Source organism: Gadus morhua, chromosome 14 (genome assembly GCF_902167405.1).
Source record: "Gadus morhua chromosome 14, gadMor3.0, whole genome shotgun sequence".
Classification (NCBI taxonomy): Eukaryota; Metazoa; Chordata; class Actinopteri; order Gadiformes; family Gadidae; genus Gadus; species Gadus morhua.
In genome coordinates this window covers 23,057,159-23,077,484 of record NC_044061.1, presented here as the reverse complement: position 1 = coordinate 23,077,484, position 20,326 = coordinate 23,057,159, and the positions used below count along the sequence as shown (strand labels likewise).

Below are 20,326 nucleotides of genomic sequence, written 5' to 3'. Positions count from 1 at the left end.
GCGGCGCGCGGTTTCAAAATAAGAGCGCCCAACACGATTTTTTTTTTTTTTTTTTTTTTTTTTTTTTTTTAATAATTAAAAAAACTTTTCAAACAGCTCGAGGGCCATTAATAGACACCCCGCGGGCCACAAAAGGCCCGCGGGCCGCTACTTGAGTATGACTGCTCTAGTTTACACTCTTCAAGGCTCGGATACCCCCTCCCCACTCCCCCAACCCTGCTGCTCTCCGTCACATTTATCGAGGGAATGGAGTCTTAGAAGGCCGTAGGACAAGGCAGTAAAGTTGAAATGTTGATTAAGAAAACACAGCAGAACTTCCATTACGTTAGCAGTTTTCCTTCCAAATTCTAGCTGTGGCTATAGGCTTATGGCAACTGACGACAAGTTGACATCAAATGTAACATATTGGAGTGACCATGGGTGTGGTTGTTCGGTTCTGAGGCGCAGTTGATTCTGGGGGTTCAATTATCCTGGGAGTTTGAATATTTTCGGGGCCATCCTGGGTTACTTTGTGGTTGGTTGTTGTGGGGGTTGTAATTGTGTTGTGTTCTTCCGTTTTTTGTGTTATGTGCATTGTAGTGTACTTTTGTTACTCAGTTACTGTGTCCGAGTTGTATTACTGCTGAACATGGGCTTCCGTCTCATCCTTCCCGTGCTGCTCGCCACAATATATTTATGTATATGAGCACTTATATAGGTATTTATATATGTAGTACATGTTTGGCCTACTCTTTTTTTCCTTGCAGTGAATGAGTTAGCATCTATTTTCATCACTTACTTTGCTTACCTAGTCATTTTCCTTGTGTTTTTCCTTGGGCACCTTGTGTTTTTCCTTTTAAACCTTGTGGTTTTCCTTGTATACGTTGTGTCCCTTGTCCTTGTGTTTCCTTGTATACCTTGTGTTTTTCTTTCTAAACCTTGTGGTTTTTCCGTGTATACCTTGTGTACCTTGTTTTTCCTTGTATACCTTGTGTTTTTCCTTGTGTACCTTGTCTTTTTCCTTGTGTACCTTGCATATTTAAATGTTGCCCTTCAAGGATATTGATGGAGGAATTCTAGATGTCTGTTGCCTGACACTAACTGTGTGTTCATTACTGATAATGTTTAACTTTGTTGTTGTTATGGAAATTTCCTTCGTTTCAGTCCCTTGTCGGCTCTTTTTGTTTCTGCGGTGTGTTTGTAGCACGTAGCCCATAATTAATCCCTTGTGATCTCTGTTTTGGAAACGACTAAACACCTCTTTACCTGCTTAGAGTTGCTAGTTATATTCCTGTAATGGGGTTCTTCCCTTGCCACAATCAGATAAAGTGTTTTTCAATTGCCTGGTATTGGTTTTATTTTTATATAACACCTTAGTTGTATGCATGTTGCCACAACAATTCAACTATGTATTAATATAAAGAGGTGACACAATTAGGACCATTTCTCAAACACATGAAATGTGAATCCACATATTGCTTGAACAAATGTCTCGATATGTGACGACTTTGCAGTTGCTTCAAGAATCGAAAACGTTTCTTTGATAAAAACTATATTTCCCAGCAACAGATTTTTTCCTTCTCTTTTTCCTCTGGAAACATTGAGCATCTCCTTCTAACGATACCAGGATAGCAGAACTCCCCCAAGAAGGAGCAAGTGATCCATGATCTCCAAGACCAGTTCAATACTCTGAAAGTAATGTGCACTTTAAACCAAAAATAATAACTCACTGTGCAATCTCCTTCCATCACCTCCGTCTCCGCGCGGGGAGAGCCCCGGCGATGAACCAGATCCCGATGTATCACCTTTAGTTTGAGTTAGATTATGTTGTCTGAGATACCGGCTTCACAAGGATGAAGAAAAAACTTGTGCGTCAGCATTTGTGGGCTGTTTTGCAGTATGTGTTTATGAATTCATGTAAATCTCATCGCTATCTTTAAATGAGCATATGCCCCCAAACCTTCATGACTTACCAACCAAATTGCCTCCAGCTCTCTCTCATTCAGATCTTTCCTGGGCTTTTGCCTTCCGCTTTGATTCCAGCCGTGCTGTCAGGCCGATGCAGGAACGTCTTGGTGCGGAGCTTTATCACTGCAGCCAGGCAACATAAATGAACAAGTCTCCCCGATACTCAAAGAGACAGGGAGGCGGCGGCGATGATGAATGGGCTTGTTTGTGAATGCTTCTGAGTTTAACCAGAATTTCGAATGCATCTGTCTTATTACCCACTGACCGACCCCGCACCGTCGATGATAAGCAAGCTGCTTATGTAAAGTTAACTGTGCCTTATTTTTTCAATTTTTCCTCGCACCTCAAAACATAATTTAGTTGGCTGTCCGACGTCCGTCTAAATACGCCAGCCGGTAAATAATCGAATATATAAATATCACCGTCTTGTCGGTGGGCTGGGTGTTTTCCCCTCTTCTCCGTGACAAGTTTAACTCTGAATGAAGAGTAGCGTAACTGGGGTAGAGAGTTCCCTGATTGCCGTGTACAGAGCTGACCAAACAGGCCAGTGAGCACCATGTTTGTTCCAACTCCAATCTAAGATGCCTGATCACAGCCACAAAGACACCGAGGATGCTGATGTCAATGCGAGTGACAGCTTGCTCAATAGCACTCCTATGGATCACCCTGTGTGGAAGTTGTACCCTCACAGATTCAAGACTTGGTTGAGCCCCAGGTCACACATGTTGGATCTTCAACCTCGTTAGCAGAATAATAATCACATTTAGGACTATTATGCTCATTCAAGAACGGGGGGAAGTGTTGTTTCCACTGTGAATGTTGGCTTTTGGGGAGCATCACGGAGCTAGGCAGATGAGTGTGCTCAGTGTGATGGCTGGGGGTAGTTGGGAGGTTGTCAGTTATTTGCAGTGCGCTGAAATACGCGATGGCCTAAGGTCTCTTTCCATCATCCTGTCATCTCACACTGCTGCCAGGGATACCCAGTGAACAGGGGACGTTTTCCCCTTCTGGGAACCATCAGCATGGGTTAGGTGGGGGTCCAACCACTAACACAGACAGAGACGCCATCACACAGCCAAACATTTACTGACATTCACAGACACCTGCGTGCATGCAGACAAGTCCACATGACACACACACACCCACACTCACTCACGCATACATACACACACACACACACACGCACACACACACACACACACACACACACACACACACACACACACACACACACTCACACTCACACACACACGCACACACACACACACACACACACACACACACACACACACACACACACACACACACACACACACTCAAACATACACACACACAGACACACACACACACACACACACACACACACACACACACACACAACACACGCACACGTGTGTGTGTTTTTGGTGCCCTGTCGGAATGAGATGGCATGCTCCTAATCAAAACATTACACTCCAGCTGTGGAGACACTACAGCTATAAAGACACCCCAGCTATAGAGACACTCCACATACTCCAGCTATACAGACACTCCAGCTATAGAGACACTCCACACGGACACTCCACACACTCCAGCTATAGAGACACTCAGCTATAGAGACACTCCAGCTATAGAGACACTCCAGCTATAGAGACACTCCAGCTATAGAAGACACTCCAGCTATAGAGACACTCCAGCTATAGAGAGTGAGATAGGGGTTTGGAGACGGATGCTGGTAGTGAAAAGGCACTCAATGATGATATATGACCTGTCTTCTCTGTTACATATTGGCAAAAAGAGCAGCGGTGCATGTGAAAAGAAGATTATCATGTCCAGATTCAAAGATTCCTCCGTGAGCACACGTAGACACTTTTCAATTTAAAAGTGTGCTTTTCTCAACAGCCAGTGTGCCATAGGTCCTCTTGTGCATATCAGGTGTTTTCATGTGTTCTTCTGTCTGGTGACTCTGAGCTCTGCAGGGAGTTCTATTCTTCCTCGCCACTGCCTTTGGCCCAATCCCATTTCTACCCCTTACCCCTTCCCCTTCCCCTTCCCCTTACCCCTCCCCATTGTTTTGAAGGGGGGGGAAGGGGTAAGGGTAGAAATGGGATTGGGCCTTAGGCCCAATTGTTTTGAAGGGGGGGGAAGGGGTAAGGGTAGAAATGGGATTGGGCCTTAGGCCCAATCCCATTGGGCCTAAGGCCCTTCCCCCCTTCCCCCTTCCCCCTTCCCCTCCCCCCCTTCCCTTCCCCCTTCCCCTTACCCCTTCAAAACAAGGGGGAGGAGTAAAGGGAAGGGGTAAGGGGTAGAAATGGGATTGGGCCTTTGTATGACCTGACCATGAATAGAAATAACTACCAATAACCTGAAAGCATTGCATGTTATATTCAGGTGGCGGGGTGTCCTTCTGGGCTGTTTCAGAGCAGCCCTAACTTTGCTTACAATCAATCATGACTTGATTAAGGGGTCAATATGGATTTGGGACATATGCTGGTTATTGTGGAGCGATTTGTAAAGTTCAATTAAATTCTAGTTGAGTCAATGCCGTAAATTAAGTTACGTTGTTGTAAGCACTGGATTTTTTAATCTGAATGTATGGGCTATTGGGTAGTATCACCATGAGTGGGAGAACAATAATACCTGACCATGTTTGATCTGCCCTAGAAATAAAGTACCGAAATGTTTTGAAAAATCACCCACGCTATACTTTGTCGGTATTGGGCATTTGCTTTCAAAGCCCCCTGAGTGTTTTCAGCTCTATATACACTTTGGTTGCAGCGTTATCTCCTGAGTACCACTCTTCCAGATAAGTGTTCATTAAAGCTTTAATGATTCTTGTGCTGAAGCAAGGTGAGTCTCCCTCTCACTCTCTGGCTCCGGCCCAGACACTCTCCTTAAGTCCGGGATGCAATTTGAAGTGTCTTTGTTTGAGGTTATTTGGAGTGATTGCAGACTGATTTGGAAATTATGAATCCGATTGACATACTTACACAAACGAGAAAACTCTAAACTGAACAGCAATTATGTGTATATATATATATATATATTACAGGTCATGTATGTTCATATTTATGTTATACAAAAAAATATTTACTTTTTAAAAAAACATTAATTATTCTTATATTTTGTTAACAGATATATTTATATTTTTTATACATAAAACAGTATTATTGTTTTTATTTAAAACATAGATATTTTTTTACACAGCCTACTCCTGTTGCTGAGCGAAAACAAGCTGCACACTCATCCAGTACCCCTGCCAGTACTGTGAATGGAACTGCCGATTACCGTCCTTTACTCCCCCCTGCTCGGAGCGAGGACTTGGTACATTCCGTTTGTTGCTGCTGTAGCTAGTATGTCACCAATTCAGTAGTAGCATAACAGTCAGCCTAACATTAGCTTGAACGAGGTCTGTCGAGAAGAGTTACAAATAAACAAACAATAGAAAGAGACTAACAAGCAGTCACATAGGTAGTGGAAAAGCCCGGACGAGAGAGAAAAACAAGGAATTACGCTGCTGTTTTCTCCGCGCCCAGTTGCCTTCCTTTGTTTGGCGTCCCTGATATGACCCTGTTTAAGAGTGAACACCGCAGTCCAAGATGTGAGTATGCCTGGGCAGGTGTGTGTGTGTGTGTGTGTGTGTGTGTGTGTGTGTGTGTGTGTGTGTGTGTGTGTGTGTGTGTGTGTGTGTGTGTGTGTGCGCGTGCGCGCGCGCCCCTTGGTGTTTGCCTGTCGCACTTTGTTTCAGACAAAATCATTTTTGAGCCCCATGTTTTTGTCTCAAGCGTCTGTATTTTCCCCCTTCTCATTATTATGCACTCCCTCCTCGTCCACTTAGCCCTATCCCTGCCATTATCCCCCACCACAATCATCTTCCAGTCTGTTGGTAATTCTCTCAGGCAAACCCTCCCTCTCCCCGGTTGTTCTCCATATTAACATTCATGGGTCGGAATACAAAGTGTGACACTTCTGAAGAAGCCCAGATATAGATGACAAGCGCAAAGTGTGCTTTGTGTTTATCTGTGTGTGACCAAGATAATCATATAGTAAGGCGACATGTGTGGCGACAACTTCTCAGCCATTGCTGGAGAGGTGTGAAATGGTCTGTAACAACAGCCCTGGTAGCTTGACCTGCCGCCAACACGGGCAGAATATAACAGCCTGGGCCCAGCCGGCTCTCACCGGACCTCTCACTGGAGCAGAGGCCAGCCTCAGGCGGTCCGAGTGGGGGACATGTTCCAGCCTGCTAGTTTGATGCAGACAGAGGCTCTGTTGGTTCAGATCCAGTTCCCTTAGCCATTTAAAATGTAAGCTCCAGGGTTAGATTCTCCTCCTATTCTACATGAATGCTTTGCAACCCCTGTCGTGGATATTGGTTTCACATCACACCACACATACTGGGGTGTCTTCCACCGGTCCGGGACACAAAGTAAAAATAAAAGATTGAAGTTTTATGATGAATACCTAATTTTATGCCGGAAGGGCTACAACCCAGCATCTCTGGATCGCACAGAAACCCCCGTCATTGAGAGGCAACACAGCAGTGCATGCCGTGCCGCCAAGCCGCTGTTAAAAGCGATGGAGTGAATAGCCCCTGAGTGCAGGTACATTTGAGGCGAGACCTGGGAGAGTTTACACTGCTGCTCTCCTATTATCTCTGTATTATCACACTGTGTTGTGATGTTCTGGCCAAGTGCCTCCAGGATAGTGGGTAGGTATACTGTGTATGTGTGTATGGGGGTGGAAGTGTGTTTGTGTATGGGGGTGGAAGTGAGTGTGTTTGTGTGTGTGTGTGTGTATGTGTTAGTGTTAGTGTTCGGGTAGACACATTTGTATAGGACTGTGTGTGGTAGAGGCAATCAGGAGGAGGCTTTAAAGGATTTCAATAAATGAGTAGTAAGACCGTATGGGCTCGTCATTACTTGATAATCGCACTGTGTTTCCCTGCAGCGCGGCTCCACTCGGGGAGGCCGTTATGCCCTCGCCCCCCCTCCCCCCCTCCCCCTGTCAATGCTATGTTACAAACATTTGGTTTTATCGCTCTCATACCACTTAGTGCCCCGCTTCTCATTTTAATTATGAGCTAATTTCCCCCCTTGGCTCCCATCGTCTCCTCCCGTTCCCGGGACAATGTGCTGGGGTAATGTTCTTGGAGGGGTTAACAGACTGGGATCCCTCATCATCCCTGTGATGGGGTTGATTCAGGAAGGGGACCGCTCCTCTGTTCCCAATGGCCGTCTTGCGTCCGCTAGAAGGCTGTTTCTATCAGTGACACACCTGTAGGAACCCGTGGGGGTCTTTACTTGCATTTTTAGTATGTCCTGTTTATTTGTAGGGGACTCTGAGGCCCTATATCGGTCCGATGGTGGTCGTCAAACCCTCTTGGAAAGGTGGACCCGGTGACTTTGAACCGTAAACCACCGGACCGCGTCCCTGCGGAGCTGCTTAGTGCACCGGGGCTGACCCTTATCTTTAATTAATTTGTGCCTCAGTACGGAGCTAATCCTCCCACCCCTTGACACCCACAGTTCAACCACTAGTATACCCTCTCGTCCGTCACCACCTCCCCTCAGTTGGCGCCCCTCACAGAGCTGCAGAAATCGAGGATGCACAGCAGAATCGACCCCTAATGGTTCATAATAAGCAGCCTGTTTCACACCGTCGGAGGTGCTAGTTTCACTACGCATTTGGCAGCGGTGGATTTGTGCAAAGGTGCAGACTTAACATTAACGCAGCTGGAGAAAAATGCTGTGCTTTCCGCACAGTAATGCTCCCGCCTTGGTCAATGAACACGCAAATGTGCGTATGTAAGCAAGTGGGATTCACCCCCCGCCTTCTCCCACCGCTATGTTTAGTGGTTTGCCTTTGCCGTTTGGTAACTAGTCAGCATCATATCTTAAAGGGCCAGTGCAGGGATTGCAACCTCATCTTGATGTGTTTGACAAGGCGACGGTTGTGCTCATTATTTTTTATTTTAGTTGCCAGCTGTGCCAGGCTAGTTTACCTCCCCAAAGTCAATTTTTTTTATTTGTCATAAGCACAGTTTAACACAGGGTCATTCTGAATCTGAACAGTGCAAAACTATTTCAGGAAACATGGCAAGACTAGCAAAAAACATACACAAACACTGATGGACAAAGAAAAAAACACTAGCAATTTTCCAGCGAATGTAAAAATAAAATCTAATATTTATCCTTGTGGATATAAACCAACACAGAATATGAATACAAAAATGTATAAATATAAATGGGAGGTGGGCTGCTGAATATGTGTTTATTAAATATGTATATAACCAATAATAATGTCATTAAGGTGGGGGGCAGGAATATGGCAGGGCACACTCTGGTAAGCAGGAAGGCAGCAATATCTTATCAGCTCGGACGTAGGATCCCCCCACTGCTTCTTCGTCCCCAGGAGAAGTTGAGTCAGGGATGGTAAATTAAATGCATCTCTGGGCTCAGCTCCCACTGTAGTTATCCACCCCTGTGACCTCATTGGAGGAGCAAGGTAACTAGTTTGGCACACCAAGTCAGAGGCACACCCAGATAACATCAGAAGGTATTTTGGTTGACAGTATTGACATCCATACATGTGTTCTATATCTATAAATGGAAAGAATGTTAGAAATGGGAAAACTGCTAATCGGCAATCGTTTTTTTACCCCTATAAATCATCCTAACCCGGGAGGTGAGAGATATTTGGGGGTTTTGGGATAGTGAGTTAAAGTCCATTAGATTAGACGGGGGCAGTCATTCCTGGCACATTTCTGAAATGTGTTTGAGGGATTAGCTAAACATTAGGGGTGGGAAAAATAATTGATTCTTGAATGCATCGCGATTCTGTGTAGAACGATTCCGTCTCGATTCAGATAAGTTAATAATCTGAATCAATTTATTATTTTTTGAAAATGATATATATATATATATATATATTTAAATTTGTTTGCCTCCTGCAACATTCTGTTCGACAGAGAGGGATAATTTGAGTAGTTTTAAAATTATTAAATTTATCTTCAATGTGTATTGGCCAATCCGATTTGTCTGGACGCGATTGCGAATCAGCCTACGCATAGCATGCACGCAAACTCACAGCCAGACACAAGAACGACACACAAGTTATTATTCTTATAATTGACTAAGAGCAGCTTTTTCTATGATGACATAGAAAAGAAAGATTAGAAAGAAAAGAAAACTAAATCTGTTTATTTTTTACCTACTTCCATAGTGTGTTGTAATGCAAGATGCATTGATTATTGCATTGTTCATAGAAAGTCATAGTTGTGACAAAAGCTTTTTCTCAAATGAAGTATTAGATAAGGTAATTAATCTGTTGATTTCTTTAATGATCATCACAAAAGTAGGATTAGCAAACTCTGAGTAGCAAATTCAGACATATTTCTATAAAAAAAAATTATATTGTTGACCTCTGAATCTGAATCGAATCGTGAGGTGCGAACTTCGAAGAGATTCCCACCCCTACTAAACATGGCAACCTAGAAATTATATGTATTTTCAAATTGAATAAAACCTATTTCCATATAGATTGTCGGAAGTCTGCGTGTGGACGCTGAAGCCTCATTTGGATAAGATTGCAAAAGAAAGGAGTCTCAACTAATTAACGCTTCAATGCTAACATTTATGGGCCAATTTATATAAAGATTATATCTAATACAATTTTTAAATGTAATTAATTTTAAAATAATGAGCCCTGTGAATGTTGTAACATTTTGTTGAAGAGGGTTATTAAATCCTCCTGGTCAGATTTTAGATAGACGCTCAGCACTAAGGCAATCACTAAAGCTGCCCATTAGCCTAAACCCCAATCTCTCATGCAGTCTGTCCTTCCTTCAGACAAAGAACAATGGCAAACTGTAGCCGACTGCTGCGGTCTGAGCTTTGTCATAATCTGGGCGGTTATGATTATAGCTGGATTCACGTGACCTGGTTTTTGTCCACAGTGTTGTACTGCTACCTCCTACCGTTGCGTCTGTAGACACTTCAACCGAAGCGTCAAGCTTCTGAATCGACTTGAGAACACCGTTAGGGTCCGTAACAACACCGAGCCCTATGCTTTTAAAGAACTCATCTGTTCATTACATCTTGACTGTGCATCAAACCAAAATAACAGCTTCTGTGTTCCAAAGTGGCCAAACTTGTCCCCTTATTTGAACAGATTATAACTACCGTTGTAATTGCCGTCAGTCTAATAAACTTGAATATGAACGGGGTCTGTTCTTTTGAAGAACCATTGTAACTGACATTCTGCCTTCTTGAGGGGGCTCACTGCTGGATACCACGCCGCAACCAGACACCCAAGAAACGGGTTGCCACTAGCCCAAATCTGGTTGTCCATAGCAACGGAGCAACTGTTTCCACGTAGGTCTGTCATGTACAAGGCGGTTGGGTTATGCTCTGCCTTCATGGCTGTTTGCAGTTATTTGCTGCATACTGATCACCGGAAAAATGAGGGACTGACAGCGAATCCGATTTAACACCTACATGTTGATAGTGATGCATGGGAAACGCAAGAGTGTAAAGGATTAGTTTCAGTGTGATCTGCCAAGATTGTCAAAATGTAGAGCAGCAATGTGTGTGTGTGTGTGTGTGTGTGTGTGTGTGTGTGTGTGTGTGTGTGTGTGTGTGTGTGTGTGTGTGTGTGTGGTGTGTGTGTGTGTGTGTGTGTGTGTGTGTGTGTGTGTGTGTGTGTGTTCGTGTTTAGTTTGCATTAACTCATATTAATTAATTTGGATGCCAGCGATTCAAAAGTCACTGTGAGTGTGATGCAGCTGGTCCAGTCACACTCCATTCACCCCTCCCTATCTGTCCATATTCTAGTGGTCACTTGCCTCTCCTTCCTCGACTTTCCTATCCTCTACCTTTCTCTCCTCCCCTTCCTCTCCTCCCCTCTCCTCTCTCTCTCCTCGTCCCCTCCTCCCTGTCCCTTGCAGTTTCAAGCATTGTTACAATTTCTGTGTGTCCTCTTTTGTGTCACTCTCGCCTCTGCCACTCTGTGTTTGCTTATGTAGGGGAGGGAGAGGGCAAGGGAGGGAGAGGGCGCGCTTGAGACAGCTAAATTGTGTTTAAGTATCTGTAAGCTCTTGGCTACAGTCTAAAGCTTTGCTGGGTTTGGATGTAAGCTGGCAGTGTGATGATAGAAATGTAGGTTGGCAGCTGGATTAGAACCGGCAGGGGGGGTGGTACTGACAGTAAGACACACAGGGATGGACCGGCCTCCGGCACTGAATCAGTTACATTACATACTTATTAAAACCCTCTACTGTGGTGAAGGCTAATTCTACAAATTGACTCCGACCGCTTAGTGGTGCTCGTTTGAAACAGAAAAATAAGAACACAGCCTGGATGTTGCAGGGCCGATCGCTGACTGCATCCCACTCGAAGGCCTGTATGTATGTTTAATGCTGTGCTGCTGCTGTATTTAACTCTGGTTCTGCTTCACTTCAGATATGAGCATGAGTGGGGAGCTGAAGCCCGTTCGTCCCAGGACCGCGGGCAAGCGAGCCAGCAGCACTTCCTATGGGTTAGTGACACACACACACACACACACACACACACACACACACACACACACACACACACACACACACACACACACACACACACACACACACACACACACACACACACACACACACACACACACACACCTCTGTGCCCTATTGGTTAAATAGTAAAACATGTTTCAAAGGGACTTTATGACACAAAGAAAACCTGAAAGCATAGACCCATAGCATAGAGATTCACACACACACACACACACACACACACACACACACACACACACACACACACACACACACACACACACACACACACACACACACACACACACACACACACACACACACACACACTGTCTTCTCATTGATCTTCTTCCCCCGTCCTCTCTTCACTAAAGAGAGATAATCATGTGCTTTATTATTATCCCTGCATTGCAATCAGTGCAGTATAATTCTTCATTAGCTCTGGGCCCAGCTGTACATAGACCCCGCGATTGATTTTAGCCCGCGGCGCTGTCTCTACCTGTCAATGTTTGCATCTGTCTTTTGATGTAGTGCGCACACATGATCAGAGCTGACGCGTGTGAAAGCGGGCAGTTCAATTATATCGACGTGGTAGGTTAGACGCAAGGGCTACTACCTCTACATCAACACCGTTATCTTTTATCACAGCGTTGATTCAACACTTATAATAACCCCTTTCGGGCCATTCGTGAACATAATAAGGGAAGCCGTGTTCTTACTAAGGCCACCTGCTGGGTCCCACTCACGCCGTCTAGCCCGCTACAGCGTGGGGGAGCCATCCCACGTCTCCTTTGATTAACCGTCATCTTCCCATGATGGCGATCAAACCTGTGTGTGTGTGTGTGTGTGTGTGTGTGTGTGTGTCAGAGCGAGTGGGACACCAGCGTCGGACAGGCTTGGTTTAGTCTTCGGGCCGCTGTGTGCTTTGTATGCCCGTCTCATCCCTTTCAGATCGGCACGACACAGGACTGTAAATGCCTTTTCTCTGCACGTCAATTTTTTTTTCCGAAAGATGCAAAGTTGGGGGGGGGGGGGGGGGGGGGGGGGGGGGGGGGGGGAGGCGATTGGGATGCAGGGGACCGGCTGGGTGGACCGGGTTGCCGTGGTGAATCGATGATGGGGATGACTTTATGTTTTCGGCAAAACTAAAAGTTGACGCTTGGGTTTTATGAAGCGCTTACGGTGAAGGTAAAACTGCATTTTCTGTGAAATAGACGACAGAGATTACACGGATGGATGTGTTTCATTATCAGATTGTCATAAAATTTCGGAGAAACGGCTTGAAATCCCCCCCCCGCCCTCCTCTTATTAAACTGTTTTCTAATCTTTTGTTTCACCTATTGAAACCGCTTTCAAAGCAGCTTCGCTCTATCAATTCTGGTGAAATGAACCCGTATCACTAAATGCATCCTTCCTTTTGTATACCCCCCCACCCACCCACAGTAGCATTCGCTCTCCACCCTGCAAGTAGCGCTTCAACGTGCTACGATGTTTCAGCCAGGTCAATGCAAACACAATCCTCCACCCAACACGCTGTGATGCAATCACTCATGTGCACTTACAGCCAGACACCGATGCAACAACGTGTTTATTAAACACTCACAGACACGCTCACAGGCAGAGGCACACAGAGGAACACACACACAGGGACACACACAGACGCACACACGCAGTCGCACACACGCAGTCGCACACTCTGGCATACACAGACACACACAGGTAAACGTAGGCACACACGCAGTCACACTCGGGCACACATACAGGCACTCACAAAGACGCACACGAAGGCACACACGCAGGAACCCACAGTCATGCACACACACACACACACAGGCACACACGCACACACAGGCACACACAGCCCAACAAGCAGAGACACACACAGGCGTAGACACACAGACGCAGACACACAAGCAGATACGAAAGCAGACACATAGACACAGGCACACGCACACACACACACAGACGCACACAGGCACACACACAGGCACACACAGGCACACATGAGCACACATACCTGACTGAGGACGAATCACACCTGCGGTATCAACCTTAATATAGCCAGAGTCTGCCTGACGCACGATAGAGATTGCAAGGAATTCTATTACACAATACCAGGGTGGTTGCTTTTTGTCCTGTGCCCCGAGCCAGTTGAAACCCATCGACTGAACCCATCCATACCGGCGCTCACACACACAAAACAACAGCGTCCCCCCCGTCTCCAGCCTTCCACCGGCGGTGCATCATAACCGGGGGGCTGGGATGAGTATAGGCTCTGCGTGTTTAACGCCACTTTGAGTCGATGCTGTAGCTCAATGCATCGATTCTCGGTACACCGAGCAGCCCTGTGCCTTCCCTCTCTCCGGGCAAATATTTGCGGTACAATCAAACCCCCTTGTCGTCCGACTCTGTCAACATATTAATCGTTTAAGTGGAGTTTTTTTAATCTTCTTTTCCCTGTTGTAAATAACACCGGCCCCCCGTGTCGCCATCTCCCCTCCTCCTGAGCGCCGTCACTCTCTCGCCTCGCTTCCCTCCAGGTCATTTGCTTTAGTTTTGACCCCCGACAGCATACGAGTTTTGTCATCATTTGTTATCCACGGTCGGTGCCTGCCAGGGCCCCACGCTAGTTTGGCAAAGCCCAGCTGTGGGATGGGGATGAGGATGGGGGGGGGGGGGGGCCGTTGACAGCACAGATGCTGCTGTTGCTGTCCCCCCCCCCCCCCCCCCCCCCCCCCCCCCACACACCCCCTGTGTGTGCTCTATCGCACCGCTACAAAAGCTCAGTGCACTGTGTGGTCTTTCGAGCGTGACTCAGGTGCCAGAAGAATACACCGCCAGACGACGTGATGTGACTGTCTCTCTGTGTGTGTGCGTGTACGTACGTGTGTGTGTGTGTGTGTGTGTGTGTTTGTGTGTGTGTGTGTGTGCGAGATGCTCATGGATCTGCAGAAGTGAACCCGAACAAAAGGCAGCTGTAGTTAACAACGTTGTCAAGATCTCTTTCTCTCTCTCTCTCTCTGTGTGTCCCTCTCGCTGTCCCCCTCTCTCTCTCTCTCTCTCTCTCGCTGTCCCTCTCCTTCCTAATCACCCCCATGTAACGAGAAAGCAATCACAATTAAAATGTTTTGTGATGGTGGGCCTCTGCAGTCACGTCATTCTAATCAAAACCCTGTCTCCTCCGCCCTGACGTGTTGACCACCATCAAGGGTGGCGGTGGGGGGAGCAGAGGAGGAGTTAACTCTGCCGTGATTGGCCTCCGGGTCTTTCGCTCCACGGGCAAGAAGTCTTAAGAGTCGGTGCAAATGTCCACTTTGCGTCGGTCGAGGTCATAATGACGATTGTTACTGTCTACTCTATTAAACATCTCATTGGAGGGCGTAATGAAGGAGGGAGATGGGAGGGGGGGGGGGGCAGGCGGAGGGCGGAGAGGCGGTTTAGGTGTGGACTCTGATTGGCATCTGGAGCCTTCCGCGCTGGCAGCCACGCGCCTCATTCTTCCAGTGTTCTGTCATCTGTTTTAATTACCGCCGGGCTGGCATGCGATGGGGTAATAACACAGTGAACCCATCTGTCATGGGCTCAACAGGGCCGATGGAGCCTTCATGGTATGAGGCGGGAAGTGCCAGGAGCAATGGGTGGGCCACGCGCTGGCCGGTGCCAAGTTTCGGAGCGGGCTAGGGGAACCATTGGGTGGGCTGCGTCGGGTCGGGCATTCCGATGTCGTTTTTATTTTGCCCGTAATATTGTTATTTGTTTCTTTCATGATTCAATCTGCCCGTTCGTTTTGGATATGGAATAATTGTATTTATTTTTTACGATTTACTTACATTTTCATGCTTTATTATAGAGAGAGATGGAGAGGAATGTGTGGCAGATAGAGGGGAGGACATGCAGCAAATGACCACGGGCAGGATTCAAACCTGGGGCGCTGCGATCAGGACTGAGCCTTAGTGGTCCACATCCGGTGAGCCACCGGGGCGCCCCCCCGTTGAAAGATTTTTGAGGAACACGCACCGGAAACATTTTCCTGATTAAATTATTTAGACAGAGTTGGCCATCACACCCAGTTATTGCCACTATCTTAACACTGCTTACATTTCACACCGGGGGAGGTTCCGGGTTACCTCACGGGTTATCCTGCTTAGAACCCGTACCACTCGAAGAGATGTTCATTCAAAGTCCGGTTCTAGAGTCAGACTGCTTGTTAAAATTGAAACGCAATGTTTTGCTTTGAGCCTCATGAAAACCTCCTGCGTCCTCCTCAAGCAGCTCCGAGAGTCCAACTCTAATAACACACACACACAAAAAGCCTCCAATGCACCATCAAAACATTTATCAACCCCCCCCTCCCCGTCACGTGTTGTGTTCGTGTTGCTAATTTTTCTTCCCACAGAGCTTTAGACACGGGTCTAAAGTGCAGTCAATGTTATTTGTATAGCCTAAGGCTCGGAAATGCTTTTGATTTAATTTATTAGCATTTGTACAAGTACGTACCGCATAAACAAGATTATTTTTAAGTTCACGGCTCCGCAGATTTGGCCTTAAAGAGCAAGCTACTCTTGCTCGGACGCGATCTTCAAAATCAACGGCTTCCAGTAACGAGCTCCAAACATTCGCAAACATCACAAACTCTTAGTTCGCGAGAGTATAGGCTACTAGTGGGTACTTTTCCGTCACACAAAGTCCGTTACCTGCGTTCAAAGCAGAGTGGATCGTTCACATAGTGTTCTGGGGAGGCTGTCAAAAACTTTCTTTACTCCTGTTTTCGCAAAATTAAGACCTTATTTCAGGAACAGCGATAAAATGACACAGATTACCCGGTTGATCATGTAAGACCAGTTACAAGCAAATTATTTCAGCCCCTGCGACAGAGACATGCGGTGGAAAGGCAGGTGTGTGTCGCACCAAGAGAGCAGATGCCAGCTCAAGCAACAAAGCGTCTACAAAATGCAGCAAACCTTGGCAGCAACATTTTTTCGTCGTTCCTTATGACAAGAAAGGGTCACGGTGGCAGGCGATCACAGATGCGGTGACATGACATCGCAAATGATGTGTTCCCCATTTAAACAGTAGAAAAGGGGGTTAATTAAGATGCCGCAAATGATGGACCCTATATTTTGGTATTTTTAGTTTGTTTAGAGAAAAACCGAAGGAACGAAGGTTTGAATCGAAATTGTCCATTCATATGAAAGAAATGAAGGTTTTATTTTCGTCCGGAGTGCCCAGCCCTGGCATAGCCCTTAATCACCGTTCGTCTCAAAGGGTATCACAGGCTAACTCTGTCCGTGTCGAACGCTGACCCCACCTTGTATTAAATCTTAACATTAACATAACTACTCTTTAGTCCCCCCTGGCCTGTCCAAGGTGGTCCCTAATTCGGTGGACTTTGCGTGTTCTCCCTTGGAAGTAAGGGGCAGCTTGTAGTACCAGTCATCAATAACCCCCAGCGCAGTACTGGGCTAACTTAATTGCCCCTACACTAGCAGGTTGTTCTCCCGGCGGGGTTACTCTTCCTCAGAGGACACGTGTAGGGCTGTAAAACGAAGCATTGATCCCGCCGCTACTGGAAATGATGCATCGGCAAAGGTTCAGGCAATTAGCTTCCCATCGCGTGGTCCAATTATTTCATACTGTAAACATTCATTACTGTAAACACTTGGCGAGTATTCCCCCCCCCCCCCCCCCCCCCACTCTTTTAGTTTCCAGTGATTAATGGCAGCGTTCTGCTGAAGGGGAGCTCTCAGATGTAGTGAAATGAAGTGTGAAAAGAGGTCCAGGCTCATTTGACTAATAGACCTTGTTTTCCTCTCGAAGTAACAGCTCGGCGCATTCCGGCCGATAGACATTTCATGCATAACCTGGTCAGTGAATTCCCCCGGTCTCTCGAATCAACCCCACAGCAAACTAATTTGTTTTGTCCTTTAGTCTTTATCAGTCAATCCCATCACCGCTCCGGCGTCGATGTTACTGCACATTTGACATTTTTTTGCTCTGCTCGTTGCCATCTGCCCCCACCGCCTGCGCTGGGGATGGTGCGGACGGTTCATTGCCCGGGCGGCCGCTCCTCTCAGGGCGGTCGGAGGCTGTACTGTAGGTAAAGGTCAGGGCGGTCAGGGGGCTGGATGTACTGGGCCGGATGAAGGTCAGGAGTCTGGGGGGAGCGTATCTTCTTAGCCCACCTCGGAGCCGAGCTGGGCTTGTGAATGTGTGTTGTGTTGGTGTGTCCGCTGTGTGTGTGAGTGTGACTACTGGGGTGTAATGTGATGGTGGTCCCCCCCCCCCCCCCCCCCCCCCCCTACAGGGGCTGGACCTGGGCTGATAGAGCTGTTCTCCCCTGGACAGCAGGGAGACAAACCCAGGGGGGCCGGAGGAGAGATGGTGGGAGGATGGAAGACGCTGCAGAAGGGTAAAACAAACGCGGGGGTGGGACGCAGAACGTTCACAGCGGTTTAAAAAAACGGGCGCCGATAGTGACATAAAAGCAGAAGGAGAGAAGAGAATGAACAGAGCTTGCGGGGGGACGGGGGGGGGGGGGACAGGAAGGGGAGAGGGAGGGGGAGGGGTGCTGCGCTGTGTGGTGCTCGCCCCCCTGGCGTGACCAATCCATCTCAAACTGATCTTCCAGCTCGGCCCAGCAGGGCATTCTGAATCAATCTCAAATTGATCTCTGTGCCAGAGGTCTGGAAAACTAGCAGCGGAGCTTATCAGAAATATAGTGGTACTGGGAGGATCTGACAGGGAAACTTATCACGCCACACAATGGGAAATAGGCTCTGAGGCTTCAGGGCTTCACCAGCACCGGTCGGCTCTGTGTACACACACACACACACACACACACACACACACACACACACACACACACACACACACACACACACACACACACACACACTATACACACACTATACACATAAACACTATATACGCATAATACACATACACAGCACACATGGAACTATACAACCTTTGTAGTTGACACTGATGCACCTGCCTTAAAAAAAAAGAAGCTTGTTTTGATAACCATGCACTGAGAGAGAGAGAGAGACACACACACACTCGCACTCGCACTCGCACTCGCACTCGCACACACACTCTCAAAGTCCCAGCAGAAGAAAGTCGAACTTCTGTCAGCCACAGAGACGCTCTTACACACAGCCCTGGCATCTGTGTGCAGTGTGTGGAAAATAAGTCATTGCTAGATATTGATTTTATACAGAGTTAGACAAGTGAGATTTGATGCCTGGAGCTTTCCATGACGTATAACACATTTAATCTGTCACTGAGGCTCTGTAAAAGGCCCAAGGAAGGACAATTAATACTGCATTGCACTCAAACAGCTTTGGGGGTAAACCAGCCTCTGCACAAATAAAAATAACACTAGATCAAAAAAAGGGAGCCTTTCCCAACAGGATGAAAGCCCGTTCACCTTGAATCCCCCCACGAGGCGGGCACCAGCACAGCTATCAGGAATGTGTACGAAACGCTAGAACATCTACGGAACACTAGAACATATAGGGAATGTTAAAACAAACCTCTACGGAACCCTAGAACATCTACGAAACGCAGGAACAGCCACATCACACCTTGAGCGGCTTGTTTCCATTCATCAGCCCAATGCCACAACCTGTAATTCGACATTTCCCACTCTTTTTGAAGGACGTTAAAAGGCTTGCAGGAGGTGGGCCAGGGGTAGAAAAACAAGAGCATTGGGCCTGTCTGCTTCACTTGCTCAAGGCTCTGCCTGTGCTCGTTGGCAGCTTCAACCTTCTGCTGTTCATCATATTAGCCCCCCTTGGTGAACCCTGTTGTTCCTTCTCTCTTTCAATCACCCCAGGCCCCCTTCTGAAGGACTGTAGATGTTTACTTTGTAGTGTCCCCCCTCCTTCCTAATCTCCCCGTTTATGGGTCACCCAATTGAAAGTGAGGAAGGTGGGGGGGGGGGGGGAGGGAGGTTGCTATGTGAATGCACAAGCAGGGACGAGACACACAGAGACACACAGAGAGACACACAGAGAGACACACAGAGAGACACACACAGAGAGACACACAGAGACAGAGAGCGAGCGAGTGTGTGTTGATAACCTGGTGGCGGGGGAAGAAGTGCAAAATGGCTTGCGCCAAGGAGGCGTTGGGATACGGTGTGAGCAGCAGCACAGCGGAGGGCCATTTGAGCCTGTCAGCGAACGGGAGGCGGCGACTTTCTGGCCTGCACTGTGAAAGTCCCCCGTCAGCGCGCCACGGTAATGGAGGTGAGCAAGGGGAGCCGTGTGTGTGTGTGTGTGTGTGTGTGTGTGTGTGTGTGTGTGTGTGTGTGTGTGTGTGTGTGTGTGTGTGTGTGTGTGTGTGTGTGTGTGTGTGTGTGTGTGTGTGTGTGTGTGTGTGTGTGTGTGTGTGTGTGTGTCATTAACTGTGTGCCCCAGGCACCCGGGTATCATTGACCCCATCAGATTGGCGCGCCGCTGTTACAAACAGCCAACAGGCAATCCAGTCCGGTGGATCAGAGAACATGCATGTGCAACAAACGCACACGCAGCGAACACGTCAGCAACCTACCGACTGAACACGGCGGCCCCATATTGTGGGGGTAAAAATAGAAAATGGGTTCAAAGGCAGCGAAGTAAATGTACTGATAACAGAAATGGCTGTGGAATTATATAAGATATAAGTGTCATAACTTGGTTGATCCGACACACACACACACACACACACACACACACACACACACACACACACACACACACACACACACACACACACACACACACACACACACACACACACACACACACACACACACAGCCTTTGAAAGCTAAAATGGCTGTGTTTGAAATCTCCCCACTTCTCCCCAAAGCACCC

General features: G+C 47.2%; 1 protein-coding gene across 4 annotated transcripts in view; it reads left to right on the top strand.

Annotated features, from left to right (window-relative positions):
* Nucleotides 1-5,236: 5,236 nt before the first annotated feature.
* The window catches only part of LOC115558691 (RNA-binding Raly-like protein), a 32,867-nt gene continuing 17,777 nt past the window's right edge, over nt 5,237-20,326 (top strand). For 2 of the 4 annotated variants that reach the window (XM_030377047.1, XM_030377046.1), the window contains exons 1-3: nt 5,237-5,527; nt 11,388-11,463; nt 17,772-17,876. In XM_030377047.1, the coding sequence (XP_030232907.1) occupies nt 5,491-5,527; nt 11,388-11,463; nt 17,772-17,876 (218 nt within the window). In that variant the 5' untranslated portion in view covers nt 5,237-5,490. The remainder of the gene's footprint in view (nt 5,528-11,387; nt 11,464-17,771; nt 17,877-20,326) is intronic. The other 2 variants (XM_030377049.1, XM_030377048.1) reach the window with 1 other exon arrangement.